This window comes from Danio rerio, chromosome 18 (assembly GCF_049306965.1).
Source record: "Danio rerio strain Tuebingen ecotype United States chromosome 18, GRCz12tu, whole genome shotgun sequence".
NCBI lineage: Eukaryota > Metazoa > Chordata > Actinopteri > Cypriniformes > Danionidae > Danio > Danio rerio.
The window spans coordinates 53,756,097-53,773,966 of NC_133193.1; the positions used below are offsets into that span (position 1 = coordinate 53,756,097).

Consider the following 17,870-nt stretch of genomic DNA (forward strand, 5'->3'; position numbering starts at 1 on the left):
CCTCCACAGTCACCAGATCTCAATCCAATAGAGCGGCTTTGGGATGTGGTGGAACGGGAGATTGGCATCATGGATGTGCAGCCGACAAATCTGCAGCAACTGTGTGATGCTATCATGACAATATGGAGCAAAATCTCTGAGGATTATTTCCAGTAACTTGTTGAATTTCTACCACCAAGGATTAAGGCAGTTCTGAAGGCAAAAGGGGGACCAACTTGACACTAGTAGGTGTACATAATAAAGTGGCCCGTGAGTTTGTACTGTATATATTGTAATCAATGTCAAATAAGTTACTATATTAAATTATTCGCTCAATAAAAGTGCTTAGAGTTGTGTCAGGAACATAATTTGATCAAAGAAATTGTTTTATTTTTCTTAGAGTGAAAGCTGTAGGGATAATGATTACATGTTGGAGTTAGCAACACTATCTGCAGTTTAAAGCAAATCCTGCAGCTGATTTTGCCCCAGAAACAGGGAAAGCGTTCAGTGCCATCTGCTGCGCCGGTCCCTGACGGAGGTTTGGACTTTGATTTTGGACGAGTCTCTGTATTCCTCTGGGGCAGAAGGTCCACCATATGAGATGGTTTGGAGCAAATCAAGCACAGCAGAAGCTGAATCCAACACAGGCTCATATGTGATGCATGCTTCAGTCTTCATTATTGTGGAACTTTAAAATCGTACTTCAACGTTTGTTGTAGGTCGGCCCGTCCCGATATATATTTTTGTTTGTACAATATATATTGCACCAAAATATAGTGCAATAAACCATATTATTGTCATTTTAAGACCATTTTATGCCATGTATGTTGCCAGAACTCTTCCAAAGAACACATCATATTTCATTATTAAGAATATTTCATTTTATTATAGTAATTTTAACTACTTAATAATCAGGCGTTAGAGTGAGCAAACGTATATAATAAATTAATAATAATATGTTAACAATAAAGGGCAAGGTAAAGAGTAACAGAGGCTGCGATATTTGCTGCCAGATCTATTATCAGCTGTCAGACACACACATGACAATATAGTCATTTATAGTAAATACGACAGTGTTTTTAGCAATACTGACACTTCTAGTAGAGATAGAGATGCTGCGCACAGATCAGCTCAAATGTTGCTAGACTTTGTTGTTTTTTTATGTATGGGTGATATATACTGCATCTGCATATGAGTGTGAATGAGTGTGTGTGGATGTTTTCCAGAGATGGGTTGCGGCTGGGAGGGCATCCGCTGCTTAAAAAAAACATGCTGGATAAGTTAGCGGTTCATTCCACTGTGGCACCCCTATATTAATAAACGGACTAAGCAGAGAAGAAAATGAATGAATGAATAAACTGTTCTCCCAGTACTGCTGTGTTATTTAACCATTTGTATCTGCATAACTAACTCAAAACACTAAAGACTCAATCTCTTTCTTAATTTTTGCATGTTCAGATTTAAATGAAGCGATTGAGAGAATTAATAGGCATATGCAAATCACCGTCATTTATAATTGATGTGGCGTGGGTGTTGAGATCCTGATCTTTTACTGATTAATCATGCAACTTACACTGAATGCATTCATGCAGGCTGAACAACAGAAAACACCTTTAATAACCTGAGAAACCCAGCACAACTTCTTCTGTCCTCATTAGATTTTACAGGAAAGCCTCAATGTTTTCATGCATGTGATTTAAATGACGCGAGAGGTGATCTCGTTACACATTTAGCAAAATAATAAAATGTAATAATCTGTGTTTTCCGAACGGGACAAATCACATATCAACCGTGATCTGCTACATCCCTAACCTACACTGTAAACAAATCCGGAAATTAGCAGATTTCCAAAATTGCTCCATATTTTAGTTATATTTTTTAGTCGCATTATGGGATCTTCCAACAACTTTTAACCTTAAAAAGTGTGTAAAAGTGTGTTTCCTGCACATGTGTAATAGTCTGCAGTGCTGTATTGTCTGTGTTCGTGTTGTATATTAAGCTACAGAAACCTTGTAATTTTCTGATATTTTACAGACAAGATATTATTTCTTATACATTATTTCAAACCCCTAATATTAATAACATTTTAATAATCCATAAAACACTGTGTTATCTGAATAGTTGAATTTTTAACATCAGAAGTGGACAGAGCAGAGATCAACATCCCATAATGCAGCTCACAACCGAAAATCAAGCGAAAACACCAGAAAATACGGTCACCTCACAACTTTTACAGAGCAATTTTAAATATAATGACATCACAAATACTTCTCAGTATACATCACACATTTCAAGAACATCACGAAAACCGCAGTCTCGGCTACATCATGCAAAACAGCAGTCATCAAGCAGCTGCTAAAATAAACAAACAGCATTCATCACACATACTTCACAATCTTTCTGTAAAGCCACTTTGGAAATGCTCCTCTGTAATTGTTCTCTACGGCTTGCGGTCAGAGAAAGACAAGAGCCAGACCATAATTGGAGATCTACAAATAGACCTCATATAAGCAACATAAACTGCAATCGTCCAATCACGACATTTGGATTCATGTTTATCTGACAAATGCAGGATCAAATACAAACTTCATGAAGGTAGGCCTGTCTCAATAATCAACATATGGACTCATCACACAACACATGGACATGAGCTCAAGCATTTATGATGATGCAGTATATGTCGCCCATACATAAAAACAATTCTATCAACATTTGTGCAGCATCTCTATACTGGAGGTGTCAGTATGGTTAAACACTGTAGTATTTACTATAAATCACTGTCGTATATTTAAATTTGGGTGTCTGAAGACTGAAAATAGATCTGATATCACAGCCTCTGTTATCCTGCACTTTATTGCTAACATTCATTATTATTTATTTAGCATATCTGTTTTCACACTCTGACACCGATGGCTGATTATTAAACTGTTAAAATTGCTGTAATTATATTAAATATTCTTAAGAATTAAATATGATGTGTTGTTTGGAAAAGTGTACTTGCATTGTGATCATATTATATTGTGATTCCGGCATCATAAGCAGCATAAAATGGTCTTGAAATGACAGTAATATCATTTATGGCAATATATTTTAGTGCAATATATATCCTACAACAAAAATAGAGATGGTGACAGGCCTACATGATGGTGTTCACTTCTTACTTTAAGAATTTTCTGACAACACTGGAAGTAATTTGTCTTGATATCCGGCTGTAATAAACTGCGGCGTCCCACAGGGCTCTGTTCTGGGTCTCGTCTTATTTTCATTAGATGCGTGTCCTTTGGGCTCAGTTTCCCACAAAACACAAATTCTCTTTTTATATCAGCTAATATTGACTGAGAGCCGTCCGACCACTCGAACCAGGTGAACACGCTATCGTCACAACCAAGATCACCTTCAAATCTTGATTAGTTATAAACCTGTTTAATGCGTCAAGAGATAAGCGCTGACAGAGATCTGCAACTGCTCAACTTCATTCTGTGATGAGCAGATGTGGGTAAGGTTACTTGAAAAATAGTTAGTAATTACATCATTAATAAGGTATTTCAATTGCTTTCTAGTTATAGTCTGAAAAAGTAACTTAAATACTCAATAAAGTATTTAAATATGACTTAATATGACTTAAAATCAGGGCGAGGCAGTGGTGCAGTAGGTAGTGCTGTCACCTAACATCAAGAAGGTCGCTGGGTCGAACCTCAGCTCAGTTGGTGTTTCTGTGTGGAGTTTGCATGTTCTCCCTGCATTCACATGGGTTTCCTCCGGGTGCTCCGGTTTCCCCCACAGTCCAAAGACATGCGGTACAAGTGAATTGGGTAGGCTAAATTGTCCGTAGTGTATGAGTGTGTGTGTGAATGTGTGTGTGGATGTTCCCAGAGATGGGTTGTGGCTGGAAGGGCATCCGCTGCGTAAAAACTAGCTGGATAAGTTGGCGGTTCATTGAGCTGTGGCAACCTCGGATTAATAAAGGGACTAAGCCGACAAGAAAATGAATGAATTAATGAATGAATGACTTAAAATCCCCCAAAATCTTTAATTTAATAGATTCAAGCATGGCCTATTACTATATTACCAAATGTGAACAGAAGTACTCTGAAATATTTCATGTTTTGATGCATTTGTTCACCTTCTCTTTTTTTTTTTTTTTTTGCAAAGCAACAACACCTTATTTCATGCATTGCATATATATTACCATTGACTAATTTCTTACTCATTTCACTGTTTGTAAGCATGTGCAAATAAAAAAATACTTTTATAATAAAGGACCAATAAATAAATGAATACATAATGTAATATAGTGTAAAACATCATATATGCATATACTATGTCTATAATTTACACATAATAAATAAATGTAATACATAATATATAGATATGGGTCTATAATATATCTATATTTGCACATAATAAAAAAATAGGGGCGACACGGTGGCTCAGTGGTTAGCATTGTGACCTTACAGCAAGAAGGTCACTGGTTCGAGCCCCGGCTGGGTCAGTTCTTCTCGTGTTGGTGTGGGTTTCCTCCGGGAGCTCCAGTTTCCCCCACAGTCCAAACACATGCGCTATAGGGGAACTGATCAACTACACTGGGCGTAAAACATGCTGGAATAGTTGGTGGTTCATTCCGATGTGGCGACCTCAGATAAACAAGGGACTAAGCCGAAGGAAAATAAATGAATGAATGAATAAATAAATTTAATACATATATAATATACTTTAATAGATAAAATAAGTGTATAATAAAGGTTTATAATTGACCTAAATATATATAGTTTGTCATATAGTTATTCTATATTATTAAATAAATAAACTCTCTCTCCCCGTCTGTCCTGCATGACACTCGTCCAGAATGCAGCTGTCACTCTTCTGACAGAAAACAGAAATGAGGAAATGTATTGCATAATAATACAGCAGTCTTGGCTTTCCTCCAGCACAAAACTGAGTTTAATCTGCTGCTGAATGTGCTGTTAATCCTCAACTTCTCATCACAATACACTACTGATGTTCTCCAGACACGGATAATCAATATATCAAGCCATTGCACAAGTGATGGTTCTCAAAACATAAACAGTGATAAACTTTGGAGACCTTGTGAAACAAAGAAAAATCCAGCCAGGACATAAAACAAATGATCTGATCTGAATATCTCCACAAATTTGTTCTAATAGGTCTAAAAAACTAATTATTTAGATAGTTGAGGCCAAAATGATTCACCCTTCTGTGAAATATGCACTGCATTCTTCTTCAAATATTTCCCAGATTCAGGAATTGTTCTCAGTGTTTCCTCTAATATTTGTTTTTCTGGAGAAAGTCTTATTTGTTTTATTTGGGCTAGAATAAAAGCAGTTTTCAATAGTGTTAAAGTCATGTTAAGCTCAATATTATTGGCCCCTTCAGCAATATTAGTGTTGGATTGTCTCCAGAACAAACCACTGTTATACAATGACTTGCCTAATTACCCTAACTTTACCCTAATTACCCTAGTGAAGCCTTTACATGCCACTGTAAGCTGAATACTAGTGTCTTGAAGAAGATCTAGTCTAAATAAATTAGTTACAAGTTACAAATTGAAACCATTGTAATAAGAAATGCGTTTGAAAAAGAATCATCATTTCAATCACAGGAGGATAATCAGGGTAGTCCTGAACTTTACATCAATAAACCAACATTATTTATCCTGACAGACACAGAGTTAAAATAAAGGAGAGTTTTTAACATCTTACTGGAGCAGAAAAGCACGACGACATGAGAGAGGATCTAAAATTAGTGCTTTAAAAGTCAGTTTTCTGGAAAGCCTGCATTTTTCTGAATGTGCTGTAATTACAGGCTGTTCTGTTGGACGGGGAGACCGAAGACACACACACACACACACACACACACACACACACACACACTCACTATGACCATGATTTCAATGGTTAAACACTGCAAAATACTACAAACTGGTTAACTCTACGTTTGCTTGCCTTACACTGCAAAATAAGCTGTTCTCACTTAGAGTTGTAGTATTGTTTCTAGTCCAAATATCTACAAACTCTTAAATCAAGAAGCATTTTCTAGACAAGCACAAAATATAGTCCGATTTTCAGAAATAAGGAGTCAAAATGAAGAGAGTTTCTCCTTAAAACAAGCAAATAATCAGATAATGGGGAAGAGGAATAATCTTGTTTTTTCTTCTGACATAAGATTATTTTGTTTACCTCATTGGCAGATTATTTTGCTACACTACAGAATCACAACAATATATATATATATATATACACACACACACACACACACACACACACACACACACACACACACACACACACACACATATATATCTATATATATATATATATATATATCAACCTCGCCATGAAAAAAATTAAGTTTTCACCAAAATAGAGAAAATTTCTACATTTTTTGTGAAAGAAAGTATTTTACAGTCCATCAAAAATACTCAAAAATGTCTCTGTCAGTGCTTCAAACTATTATATTTAATTTACCAAAATCACACAAGCGGCAATTTCACAGCTATCACATCCCTAACGGAAAAGTGTGACATCCATAACCACACGTTCTCCTCATAAATGGAAAAATGTCAGATAAATTAAAATCCATCATTCTAGTTCTCTTGAGCAGATTCGAGTCTGTCTGATTAGCAGTGTTTCTTTTGGGTCGTGTAGTTTAATTCACAGAATTTCTACAAAGTATGCTGAATACTGTAAATTCACAACCTTTTTTGTCACATCCATAACACATTTTTATTTCCTCATTTAAAATCTAAAACATGTTTACAGATTGATATTTTTCTGTTCCTATAACTCTGTGGTTAGTTGTTTTGGAAATATAAACAGATGTGTTGATATACTGTTAGCGTATACTTTCTATGTGAAATTTCTACCCAGTGAAACTGTATTCACATCACAACATATACTGCAGTAAAACTAAATACTGCAATGTCAGTCATTCCAGAACTGTGCAGCCTCCAAAAGTCAAACCCAGACTATAAATAGACAAATAAACAAACAAATACATAAATAATAGATCTCACCTTTTTGAAAGTGATCATGTACTGAACTGCAGACTGACTGTGTGTTTGTCAGCTGTGATGCTCAACTTCTGAACTCTTTCTGATGGTAATAAAATGCACCTGATAAAGCTGCTTTAGAGCAATAATTCATCAAATTTACATGCTTTACTAATAAACTTGAACTGTCAGTTTAACAGACAGAGGCTAATCAGACCATCTGCATCAGAGCCTAATCAATCCTGAAAGCAATTAACAGCAGCCTGATCATCTGCAGATTGAGGCCAGAACGCTAATTTGACCATCAATCTGACTGTTTCTCATGCCGCAGTCACACAGGAGTTTGAGCATGTGAAATTCTGTCGTACATCGCTGCGAAAGGGGCGGGATTAAACAAGATGATTAGACATTAAAAAAGCGAGCCATTGGTCCATATTTCACACTGTCTGGAGCCAGCACCAGCTTTACCCTCATCACAGCACACGGCACTCATCATGAACGTGATTTGATTTGATATTTTAGATTTCTGTGCAGAGAGGTCATGGTTTGACCTTTGATTGGTCTCAAGTTGTCACATCATGCTATTTCGCAGGTCAGAGTTCACCAAGCTTAAACTTTGCAACGCAGTGAACTACAAAGCTTGTAGCATGAGCCTGAGTTTCTCATCTGCTGCATTCGCATGAGTATGGGGCAGAAGTGCAGTGTGACCGCGGCTTAAGAATTCAGATTGTTTTCCAATTATTTATTTATTTTATTGGCATGACATTTCAACTGTTGCTGAATCATTGAACACTACAGAAGCCATGAATACAATAGATATTGTAGAATCCATCAAACATGCATAAACAATTACTATAGATGACTATAGACAGATAAACAGACAGATAGATAGATGGATAGGTGGATAGTGGGAGGGACAGACAGACGGATGGATGGATGGATGGATGGATGGATAGATAGATAGGACAGGCGGGCGGGCGGGCGGACGGACGGACGGACGGACGGACGGACGGACGGACGGACGGACGGACGGACGGACGGACGGACGGACGGACGGACGGACAGATAGATAGATAGATAGATAGATAGATAGACAGACAGACAGTCGCTGGTTCGAGTCCCGGCAGGGTCAGTTGGCATTTCTGTGTGGAGTTTGCATGTTCTCCTCGTGTTGGCGGGAATATTTGGTGGTTCGTTGCACTGTGATGACTACTGATGAATAGGCAACTAAGCAAAAGGAAAATGCATGAATAAATGAACAACTTAATCTTCTCAGATGAATATCTTTGAATTGAGATGGAACTGTGCACATATCTCACAGAAAGCGTGTAGGCATTGTTTTAAAAATGTGGAAATCACTTGTTTTTTCTTTTCCTCTAATGCAGAGATGCTCAAACTAGGGCCCACAGGCCACACTTGGCCAAAGGTAACCTTTGACTTGGCTCGTCACCCATCTGAGGAGATGGAATGATGCAGAGGCTTTTAGAGATGGTCAATTCACATCTAATGTAAGCCTTTGATTTATTGTTAAAATCTAACTAAAATTAAATGTTTCAATTAAATGGTGTGAATAAATCAGATTTAGTTTAAATATTGTCCCCCGACAACACAGAGACTGTGGTGAGCAGATTAAGGCAAAGGCAGATTCTGCTTGACTACTGTATTCAGCACTGAACTCCACTGTTATAAATGTGTTATAAGTTATCATTTAAAAGGTTATACTGCATATAAAACAATTCAAAGTAATATTTTCTATTTATTTTGAAATATTATGACATAAATTAGGAAATTAGCCATGGCAACTTTAATGTATTACAGTCTGGTAAACTGATCTTCAGCCCACAGCTCTCGATGATGTTTGGTTTTTGGCCCTTCATATGAACAGGTTTGTGCACCACAGCTCTAATGCGTGACGTTTATATTATGTTTGAATGAAAAGAGCTCAAATAAATAAACATATAAATATCCTCCTGAGCTGACGGACAGGGTTGCCAAATCCTCAGTTTTCCACCAGACTGGATTTAATCCTGCAGGTTAAAGGTGTGATGTACTGTCTCAGTTATACGGCTGTGCTGGATTATTTTCCTCCTCTACCAGAGAAAGACTGTGCTAGAATAATGAAACAGAGTCAGCAGACCTCACTGAGCTCACTAAAGCAGACACTGTCCATTATGAAACACCACAAACACAAGTCAATCTGACACATACACACACATACACACTTCCATAAACACACACACTCACACGCGCATGCACACACTCCTGACCAGCGCTCCATCAGTCCAGTTTATATTCCAGATTAAACACTGCCGACATGCTTGAGAAAACCCAATTCTCTTTCTGTCTCTCTCTCACACACACACACACTCTCTCTCTCTCCTGCAAGTGTGAGTTTTAGAGCAGAAATGCAGAGAGACGCGGGTGCTGCTGCTCTAATAAAAGCTGGCGTATTTATAATGAATGCACATATTCCAGAATATAGAGATCTTGAGTGTAAGACACACTCATCCCACAACATCTGCAGAAGAGGAAGACATGTGGACACTCAATGAGGAGTCAAAGTTACACTACAAACACACAAGAGGGAAATATTTTTCATAAAGAACATGGAGCCTGTTTTGGAGAGATGATCATTTCTATCTGTTCATAACACTGGTTCTTAGTACTATAATGCACAATGTGTGTGTGTGTGTGTGTGTGTGTGTGTGTGTGTGTGTGTGTGTGTGTGTGTGTGTGTGTGTGTGTGTGTGTGTGTGTGTGTGTGTGTGTGTTTGTGTTGTAGTGGACGCAGGAACACAAGCGTGATGAACTGAGGTTGGTGCAGGAGCTCCTGAATACAGACGGAAACACACTGACCTCAGATGACCCTCAGGAGAACCAGGACACACACACACACAGACACACACACACACACACAAATATATGCACACACACACGACTCTGATGGAAGACCAGAACCTGAAAACATGACCACACACACACACACACACACACACACACACACACACACACACACACACACACACACACACACACAAACACACACACACGCGCGCGCACAAAAACAAACACACTCTCTCTCGAACAAACACAAACACAGCAAAGCATGCACACGCAAACACACATAAACAACCACAACACTCAAACACAACAGCACACAACTGTGGAGGAATGGGGACCATCAGCAACACACTGACCAGGTCTAGACACACACACACACACACACACACACACACACACACACACACAACCGCAACACACAGAAACACATAGCTGTCATATAAAAGCTTTACACTACAGCTTCAGTTCATTCTTTAAATCAGGGTTCCTCGTGTGTGTGTGTGTGTGTGTGTGTGTGTGTGTGTGTGTGTGTGTGTGTGTGTGTGTGTGTGCCTCTCCCCGTCTATTTCAAGGCTCAAGATCAGACTTGCCCAGTGTAAGGGATTGTCAGGAGCTGTAAACACTTCCTGTCAGGAAAACAGCACTTCCTCAATCCTGAAGCCCAAACCCAGACTGTGCTGTCAGACTCCTACACAACTACACACACACACACTATACACACACACACACACTATGCACACACACACACACAAATGAAACTAGTTTAAATCCAAATTAAACATGGAATATTATTATTTGACGTGCAGCATATTTATAATGCAGCACATATTTCACAATATATATTGTGTGTGGGGACGGCACTGTGGCTCAGTGGTCAGTACTGTGGCCTCACAGCAAGAAGGTCTCTGGTTTGAGTCTCGGCTGGGTCAGTTGGTGTTTCTGTGTGGAGTTTGCATGTTCTCCCCGTGTTGGCGTGGGTTTCCTCCGGGTGCTCCGGTTTCCCCCACAGTCCAAACACAGTAGTGTATGAGTGTGTGTGTGTGTGTGAATGAGTGTGTGTGCGGGTGTTTCCCAGTACTGGGTTGCAGCTGGAAGGGAATCCACTGTGTAAAACACATGCTGGAATAGTTAGCGGTTCATTCCGCTGTGGCGACCCCACAACATATTTAAGTTTAATATATATCATCCAACATAATGCAGATATCACGACAGGTCTACTAATGACCTCTGATATGACCCCACTCACATTTCCTAACGGATGAATGATCCAAAACTGAACTTGCATATATGGATGCTGAAACATCGGTGTATGTTGGCTGATCTGACATCAGTTTTTACAGCATCTTAACCCTGATCAATAACTCAACTGATCATCTGGATCAATCCTCCTGCAAAACAGACACTGACTCCTCAAGCAGAAAACATCTTAACATCACACTTTAATCCAGTCTCTAGAGCATCAGCAGACGCCTCTGCAAGGTCACTACACACACACACACACACACACACACACACACACACACACACACACACACACACACACACACACACACACACACACTTCTGTTTGCCTTCATTATCTACTGTTTATCCTTCACTAATTCACTTTCAGGAGTCCTTCAGCAGTGTCTCACTTCTGTGTGTGTGTGTGTGTGTGTGTGTGTGTGTGTATAATTAGCACTGCTCTGAATGATAATTGATGATCATATAAAGAGCTCTCAACTGAGAAAGTCTCATCGCTAACAATAAAAGCACAACAAGACACAAAAAAGAAAACAAGAAGTCACCACAGCGGAATGAACCGCCAACTATTTCAACTAGGGTTGGGCGATGTTGATCGATTTGGCATTGTACGATGTCTAATGTGAAACATCGTGATGGACGATGGCATCGTTGTGGGTGACGGTGAATTAACTATTCATGAATGATTCATTAATTTATACATAATTAATCATTTGTGGCCAACCGTTTCAACTAGCTGACCCGCATGCTCTTTGTTTTACTCATCATAATCATTCATTCATTCATTTTCTTTTCAGCTTAGTCCCTTTATTAATCAGGGGTCGCCACAGTGGAATGAACCGCCAACTATTCCAGCATATGTTTTAAACATCGGATGCCCTTCCAGCTGCAACCCAGTACTGGGAAACACCCATACACACTCATTCTCTCACACACACACACACACTCATACACTACGGCCAGTTTAGTTGATCAGTTCCCCTATAGCGCATGTGTTTGGACTGTGGGGGAAAACCATGCCAACACGGGGAGAACATGCAAACTCCACACAGAAACACCAACTGACCCAGCCGAGACTCAAACCAGAGACCTTCTTGCTGTGAGGGCACCTACACCGCAGAATAGTAGGCGGTTCATTCCACTGTGGTGACCCTGATGAATAAAGGGACTAAGCTGTAGGAAAATGAATGTTTAGTTATTAAATGTTGCCCTTTGAGATATTTAATAGTCTCCTGTAGTCATTATGTGAAGAAGACAAACTTTATTCTTAAGTTCAACTCAATCACTGTGTATTTTATACAGCGCCGCACAATAATGACTCTCAAAGCAGCTTCACAAAAGGTGCACAAAGCCCAACAATAATACTAAATGTGTGTATGTGTGTGTGTGTGTGTGTGTGTGTGTGTGTGTGTAGGCAGTGATTTGCTGTTCGTTGTCTTTCTCTCCAGAGAATGAAGAATCTCCAGCATTAATGTGTTTCACAATCCAGATACACACAGATATCGGCATTCAGAGCATTAGCGGAGCGTCGGCACAATTATCAAACACTCGTAAAGTCATTAAGACATTAGCTGGCCTTTTCAGAGCTCTGTGTGTGTGTGTGTGTGTGTGTGTGTGTGTGTGTGTGTGTGGCCAATACAGAAGCAGAATGATGAACAAAGTCACACACACACACACACACTCATTAAATGCGGAGTTGTTGTTTTAACCCAAGATTAGGTCAAATATGGACAAACTCAACAGTAGTGTAAAAATGGAATTTAAATTTCAAACACTTTCTCACACACTCTCTATCTGCCACACACACTCTCTCACAGTCTCACACACTCTCTCACACACACACACACACACACACTATGCGTGACAGAAAATCATATAAACATGGCTGTGAACATATTCAGTGACAGTGATTCTCAGTTCCCGCATGAGTGTGTGTTATTCAGCGGTTGTTATCTGAGAATACACACCTTAGGATATCACAACTGACCAATCAGGATCCAGTGTTCCAGAGCGCCGTGCAGTAAGTTACAAATAATGCATGTCAATGTGGTTATTAATGGAGAATAAAGCCTGACAGGACTATCAGCAGCAGAACCATCAGAGAGATGTCTCGTATATCTCTAATATATCTCTAATATATATCTATAATATATATAATATATCTTTAAATAAATAGACACTTTTGGTGACACTTTAAATAATCCTGCTTACAATATTGACCAAAGCAATCAGGATTTTCCCATTATTCACCAGCCCGAGTGAGTGTATGACATCACAGTGTGTGCTGAACGCATGTGTGATTGCATCATGTCAGTGTGTGTGTGTATGTGTGTGTTTGTGTGTGTAGTGGGATCACAGAACACACACCTCACAGGAAAAGGTGTGTCAGGAATGAAGAGCAGAAAATCTCAGGATGATTGTACTCTCTCACACACACACACACACACACACACACACACACACACACACACACACACACACACACACACACACACACGCACACACACACGCACACTCTACTTTACATAACGCTACGCAAGAACACTCAAGACATGCGGGAACATCCATGTGCACACACACTCGTGCAGGGAAATATGAGCATGCAGTTGAACATTTTTTACACACACACACACACACACACACACACACACACACACACGCACGCACACACGCACACACACACACACACACGCACACACACACACTCCTCAGTAATGCTACAAATGCTGGGCTGAGGTAAAGCAGTGTTGGGTCAAATATAGACAAGCCATTTTAATCAGTCAAACTAGTGTTAAAGTTTACTTTTTGTATCATGATGTGAAATAAAAGTGAGATACAGTCGTCATCATCTGTGCAGGAATATCCAGATTATGAATCTGGAGGATATATAGAGAATAAGATCACACACCGAGAGTGACGGTGTTCAGGATTAACGCACTACTAAAGCTTATAACAGCTGCAGGTTTGAGCTCTGAGATGTTGCTGGATGTCCACAGCAGATTGTAGATCAGTGATAAGAGCTTTAACCGTCGTCAAACACACAAAACAACCTGTTTGACTGGTTCTGAAACACTGAAGTACCTTTACCCTCAACCATGCCAGACTGTGGAAACGGTCAAATGTTTTCTCAATATGATGAAGACACTGAATATGATGACCAGACAGTCCTCAAGAATACCGACACTACAGATGGAGTTAATATATTTTATTATTTAGAAAACAAAAATCTATTAATTATAGTAATAGGTCATATTAACTGGAAACTAACGTTTAAGTTACTAAAACTTTTTATTATTTTATTTTATATTATATATTATATTATTTTTTATTAATTTTTAATAAATTAATTATTTTTATATATATATTATATTAATATATAATTATATATTATTATTTTATTTTTATTATTTATTATTGATTTAAATATCCAATTTCATGTAATATCATTTTTTAATTTAAAAAATGATATTCATTGGAACCCAAAATCCTTATTCTATGTAGACACTTCAGCCCAAATATGCAAGTGCATGCTCAGTGTGTGTGTGTGTGTCTGTATGACTGTCTAAAACTCTATTTTACATTTAATAACTAAAAAAAGGTTTTAATCGATGTTAATATTAACTGAAACTTTTCATTTCTATTTATTATTAATTTTTTTTTTATATATATATATATATATATATGCAAGTGTCCTGAGTGCATGCTCAGTGTGTGTGTGTGTGTGTGTGCATGGGCCAGTATAAGATTATAATGGTGTGATAACTCTGGATAAAAATATCACGCTTTCACCGTATTGTGATTACTGCTCTACAATATATTCCTCTTAAATGTCTGGGTAAAATGATATGAATATTTTTTCCTGCTTTGAACACAATGGCTGCATCTGAAATCTTCTATACTTTGATAAAAACAGTATGCAAGCAGAGTAGTATATGTCCGAACTTATTGAATTGGAAAAACAGTGTGCGAGCAGTACCCGGATGACTCCAGCGAGATTCTGAAGTGCACATCTGATGGGCACTATGCTATCCCATGGTGCATCGCGAGAGAATTAACGAATGAGAAGCGAATACGCTCCATTCATACTACTGACATGCATACTGTCTAGAATGAACTTTTCTATCAGTCGAGTAGTAAATTCAAATTCAAACGTACCAACCGAGTAGCAGGTGATTTCAGACAGCGCCGATATGTTTTAATTTGAGCAACATTTAAAATATTTTATAGCAGCAAATTCTAATGAATCGTTGACTTCAGCTGTCTTCATTAGTTTCAAAAACTCAATTTTTTACTATTTAAAACGGCATCTGAGATACTGCTGTACTAAAAACTAGAAAAAATCGTTCATACACCGTAAGAACAGTAAAACAGAATTACTGCCAGTTTTAAAACGGTTATCTTTTCATGCCTAGTGTGTGTGTGTGTGTGTGTGTGTTCCTAAAACTCTATTTTACATTTAAAAATAAAAATGTAAACTTTCAATCAATAATATTTAACATTGATTTAAACATCTTGTTTCTATATATTATTATTATTATCATTATCATCAGGGGCAGACTTAGTGATTTTGGGGGCTCTAAGCAATTTCAGGTATGGACCCCAGCATTGAAACTCAAACTCTCTTTCTCTATAGATATTTTTATCTCTGTAGATGCGTTTTTTGGTAAATAAACTGCATGTTAAAATATATTTTTTAAGTAGAACCTTAATCTTCCTAATGTAAAATTAAACACAATAAGTTCACAGACTGTGTACAGTTCATTAGCCATATCTGTGATTAGATTTTAACATTCACATGTTTAGTATGGAGGGAACGTTCCACTACTGAAAAGAAGAAATGATGTTAAAATCTTAATGGTGACATACAGACTTTACAACCTATGATAGAACATTTATAAAAGAGCTATATGATCAATATAGATTTCTTGGCATTGGTAGGGGCCCCCTAAATCCCAGGGGCCCTAATGTATGCAAGGTCCTGAGTGCATGCTCAGTGTGTGTGAGAGAGTGTTATAGTTAACTCGTGTAGTAATAGTTTCCTCCGCAGTTGTCGGGCTCCGCGTGTGTGTGTTATAGTATAGAGCTGTTCTGACTCTTATCCGCTTTCCCCCCTCAGCTGTCTGGCTCCATGTTTGTGTGTGTTAAAGAGTGTTATAGTTAGTACAGAGCTCTCATGACTTACCTTGTCCGCTTTTCCTCCGGAGTTGTCGGGCTCCGCTGGCGGGGATGTGGGTGTTTTGACCGCGTTGACTCCGCTGCTGCTGCCCGTGCTCGAGGCGCTCCGCTCGGCAGCCTCCACCTTGATGAGCCGGTGTATCGGAGACCCGAACCGGACCTCCGTAGCCCCCGCGGAGGAGCCTAGGCTGCCCGTGAAAGACGCGTTTCCGCCCGGCGTGTACGGGTCCTCGAAGTCCAAGTCCTTCTGCAGCTTGTATGCGGTCAGGATGTCTGGCTGCTGCTGGAGCGGAGAGGCGGCTGGCGGAGCGCACACGGCCGTCTGGAAGTGCCTGTAGTCCGGCTTGGGAGGCGCGGGCGGCGGGGCTTTGGTGGTTTTGAAACCCAGGTGCTCCTTGAACCAGCGGGCCATTCCGACCGAGCATTATACACAGCTATCCGCGGCTCCCAGAAGCGCTGTATATCCGAGGACTCCTCCACTTTCTGTTTGAGAAACTCTGTGTGTGCGCGCGTGTGTGTGACAGCTGAGCGCCTGCTGCTGCTGCTGCTGCTGATGGAGACTCTACCTGAGATCCGCACTGCCACCTATTGGCGGCTCTGCGCCCAAACACTCCACACTTCAGCACTAGACTTACTGCTTCACATGTTTCACACTTTTATTAACTGTTTGTGGTTTTAATTCGACTATTTATTATTTAACTGTTTATTGTTTCAGACTTTTGTCACTTTTATTTGTTTTTAAATGTGTTTGTTTAAACATTTGACACATTCTTTAAATATTTATAGTTTTAAACATCCTCACACAGGGGGGACACGGTGGCTCAGTGGTGTCGCACAGCAAAATGGTCAACGGTTCGAGTCCCGGCTGGGTCAGTTGGCGTTTCTGTGTGGAGTTTGCATGTTCTCCCCGTATTGGCGTGGGTTTGCTCCGGTTTCCCCCACAGTCCAAACACATGCGCTATAGGGGAACTGATTAACTAAACTAGCCGTAGAGTGTGAGTGTGTATGGGTGTTTCCCATTACTGGGTTGCAGCTGGAAGAGCATCCGCTGTGTAAAACATATGCTGGAATAGTTGGCGGTTCATTCCGCTGTGGCAATTCCTGATGAATAAAGGGACTAAGCTGAAAGAAAATGAATGAATAAACATCATCACACACTCTAAACAAAAATAAACACACTCTGGGTCAAATAGGGGCAAACAAGTCCTCTAAACTTGAATTTTTTTAATAACCCAAGTTTGTGCATTCCTAAATCTTAATCTTGGGTCAAAAATGGACAAACTCAAACATAAGGGTTTGTTTGCTGGATTTATTTAACCCAATTTTGGGTCAAAAATGGACAAATTTGTTAAAAAAAAAGGTTATTTTCTTACATTAAGTTTCATTATATTTTAACCCAACAGTTTGTCCATATTTGACCCAGTATTGGGTTAACACAACCCAGCATTTATTTTAGAACCTGCTTTTAGTTATGAATGTTTCTGTTGTCACTGAAGTTGAATGTGCGCTCTGAAACAAATGCTGGGTTGAATTCATCAAATTTATGTTGGGTCAACACCACAAGTTGGGTTAATAAACCCAATGTTTTTGTTTTAGAGTGCACCTTATACTGTCCACATCTCGA

The 17,870-nt window shown here is 39.1% G+C and overlaps 1 protein-coding gene across 6 annotated transcripts in view; it reads right to left on the reverse strand.

Annotated features, from left to right (window-relative positions):
* Positions 1 to 16,745, reverse strand: part of zgc:158464 — a 111,620-nt gene extending 94,875 nt beyond the window's left edge. For 5 of the 6 annotated variants that reach the window (XM_073929579.1, XM_073929577.1, XM_073929576.1 and 2 more), the window contains exon 1: positions 16,254 to 16,745. In XM_073929579.1, the coding sequence (XP_073785680.1) occupies positions 16,254 to 16,658 (405 nt within the window). In that variant the 5' untranslated portion in view covers positions 16,659 to 16,745. 6 annotated transcript variants of the gene reach the window in all.
* Positions 16,746 to 17,870: the final 1,125 nt, after the last annotated feature.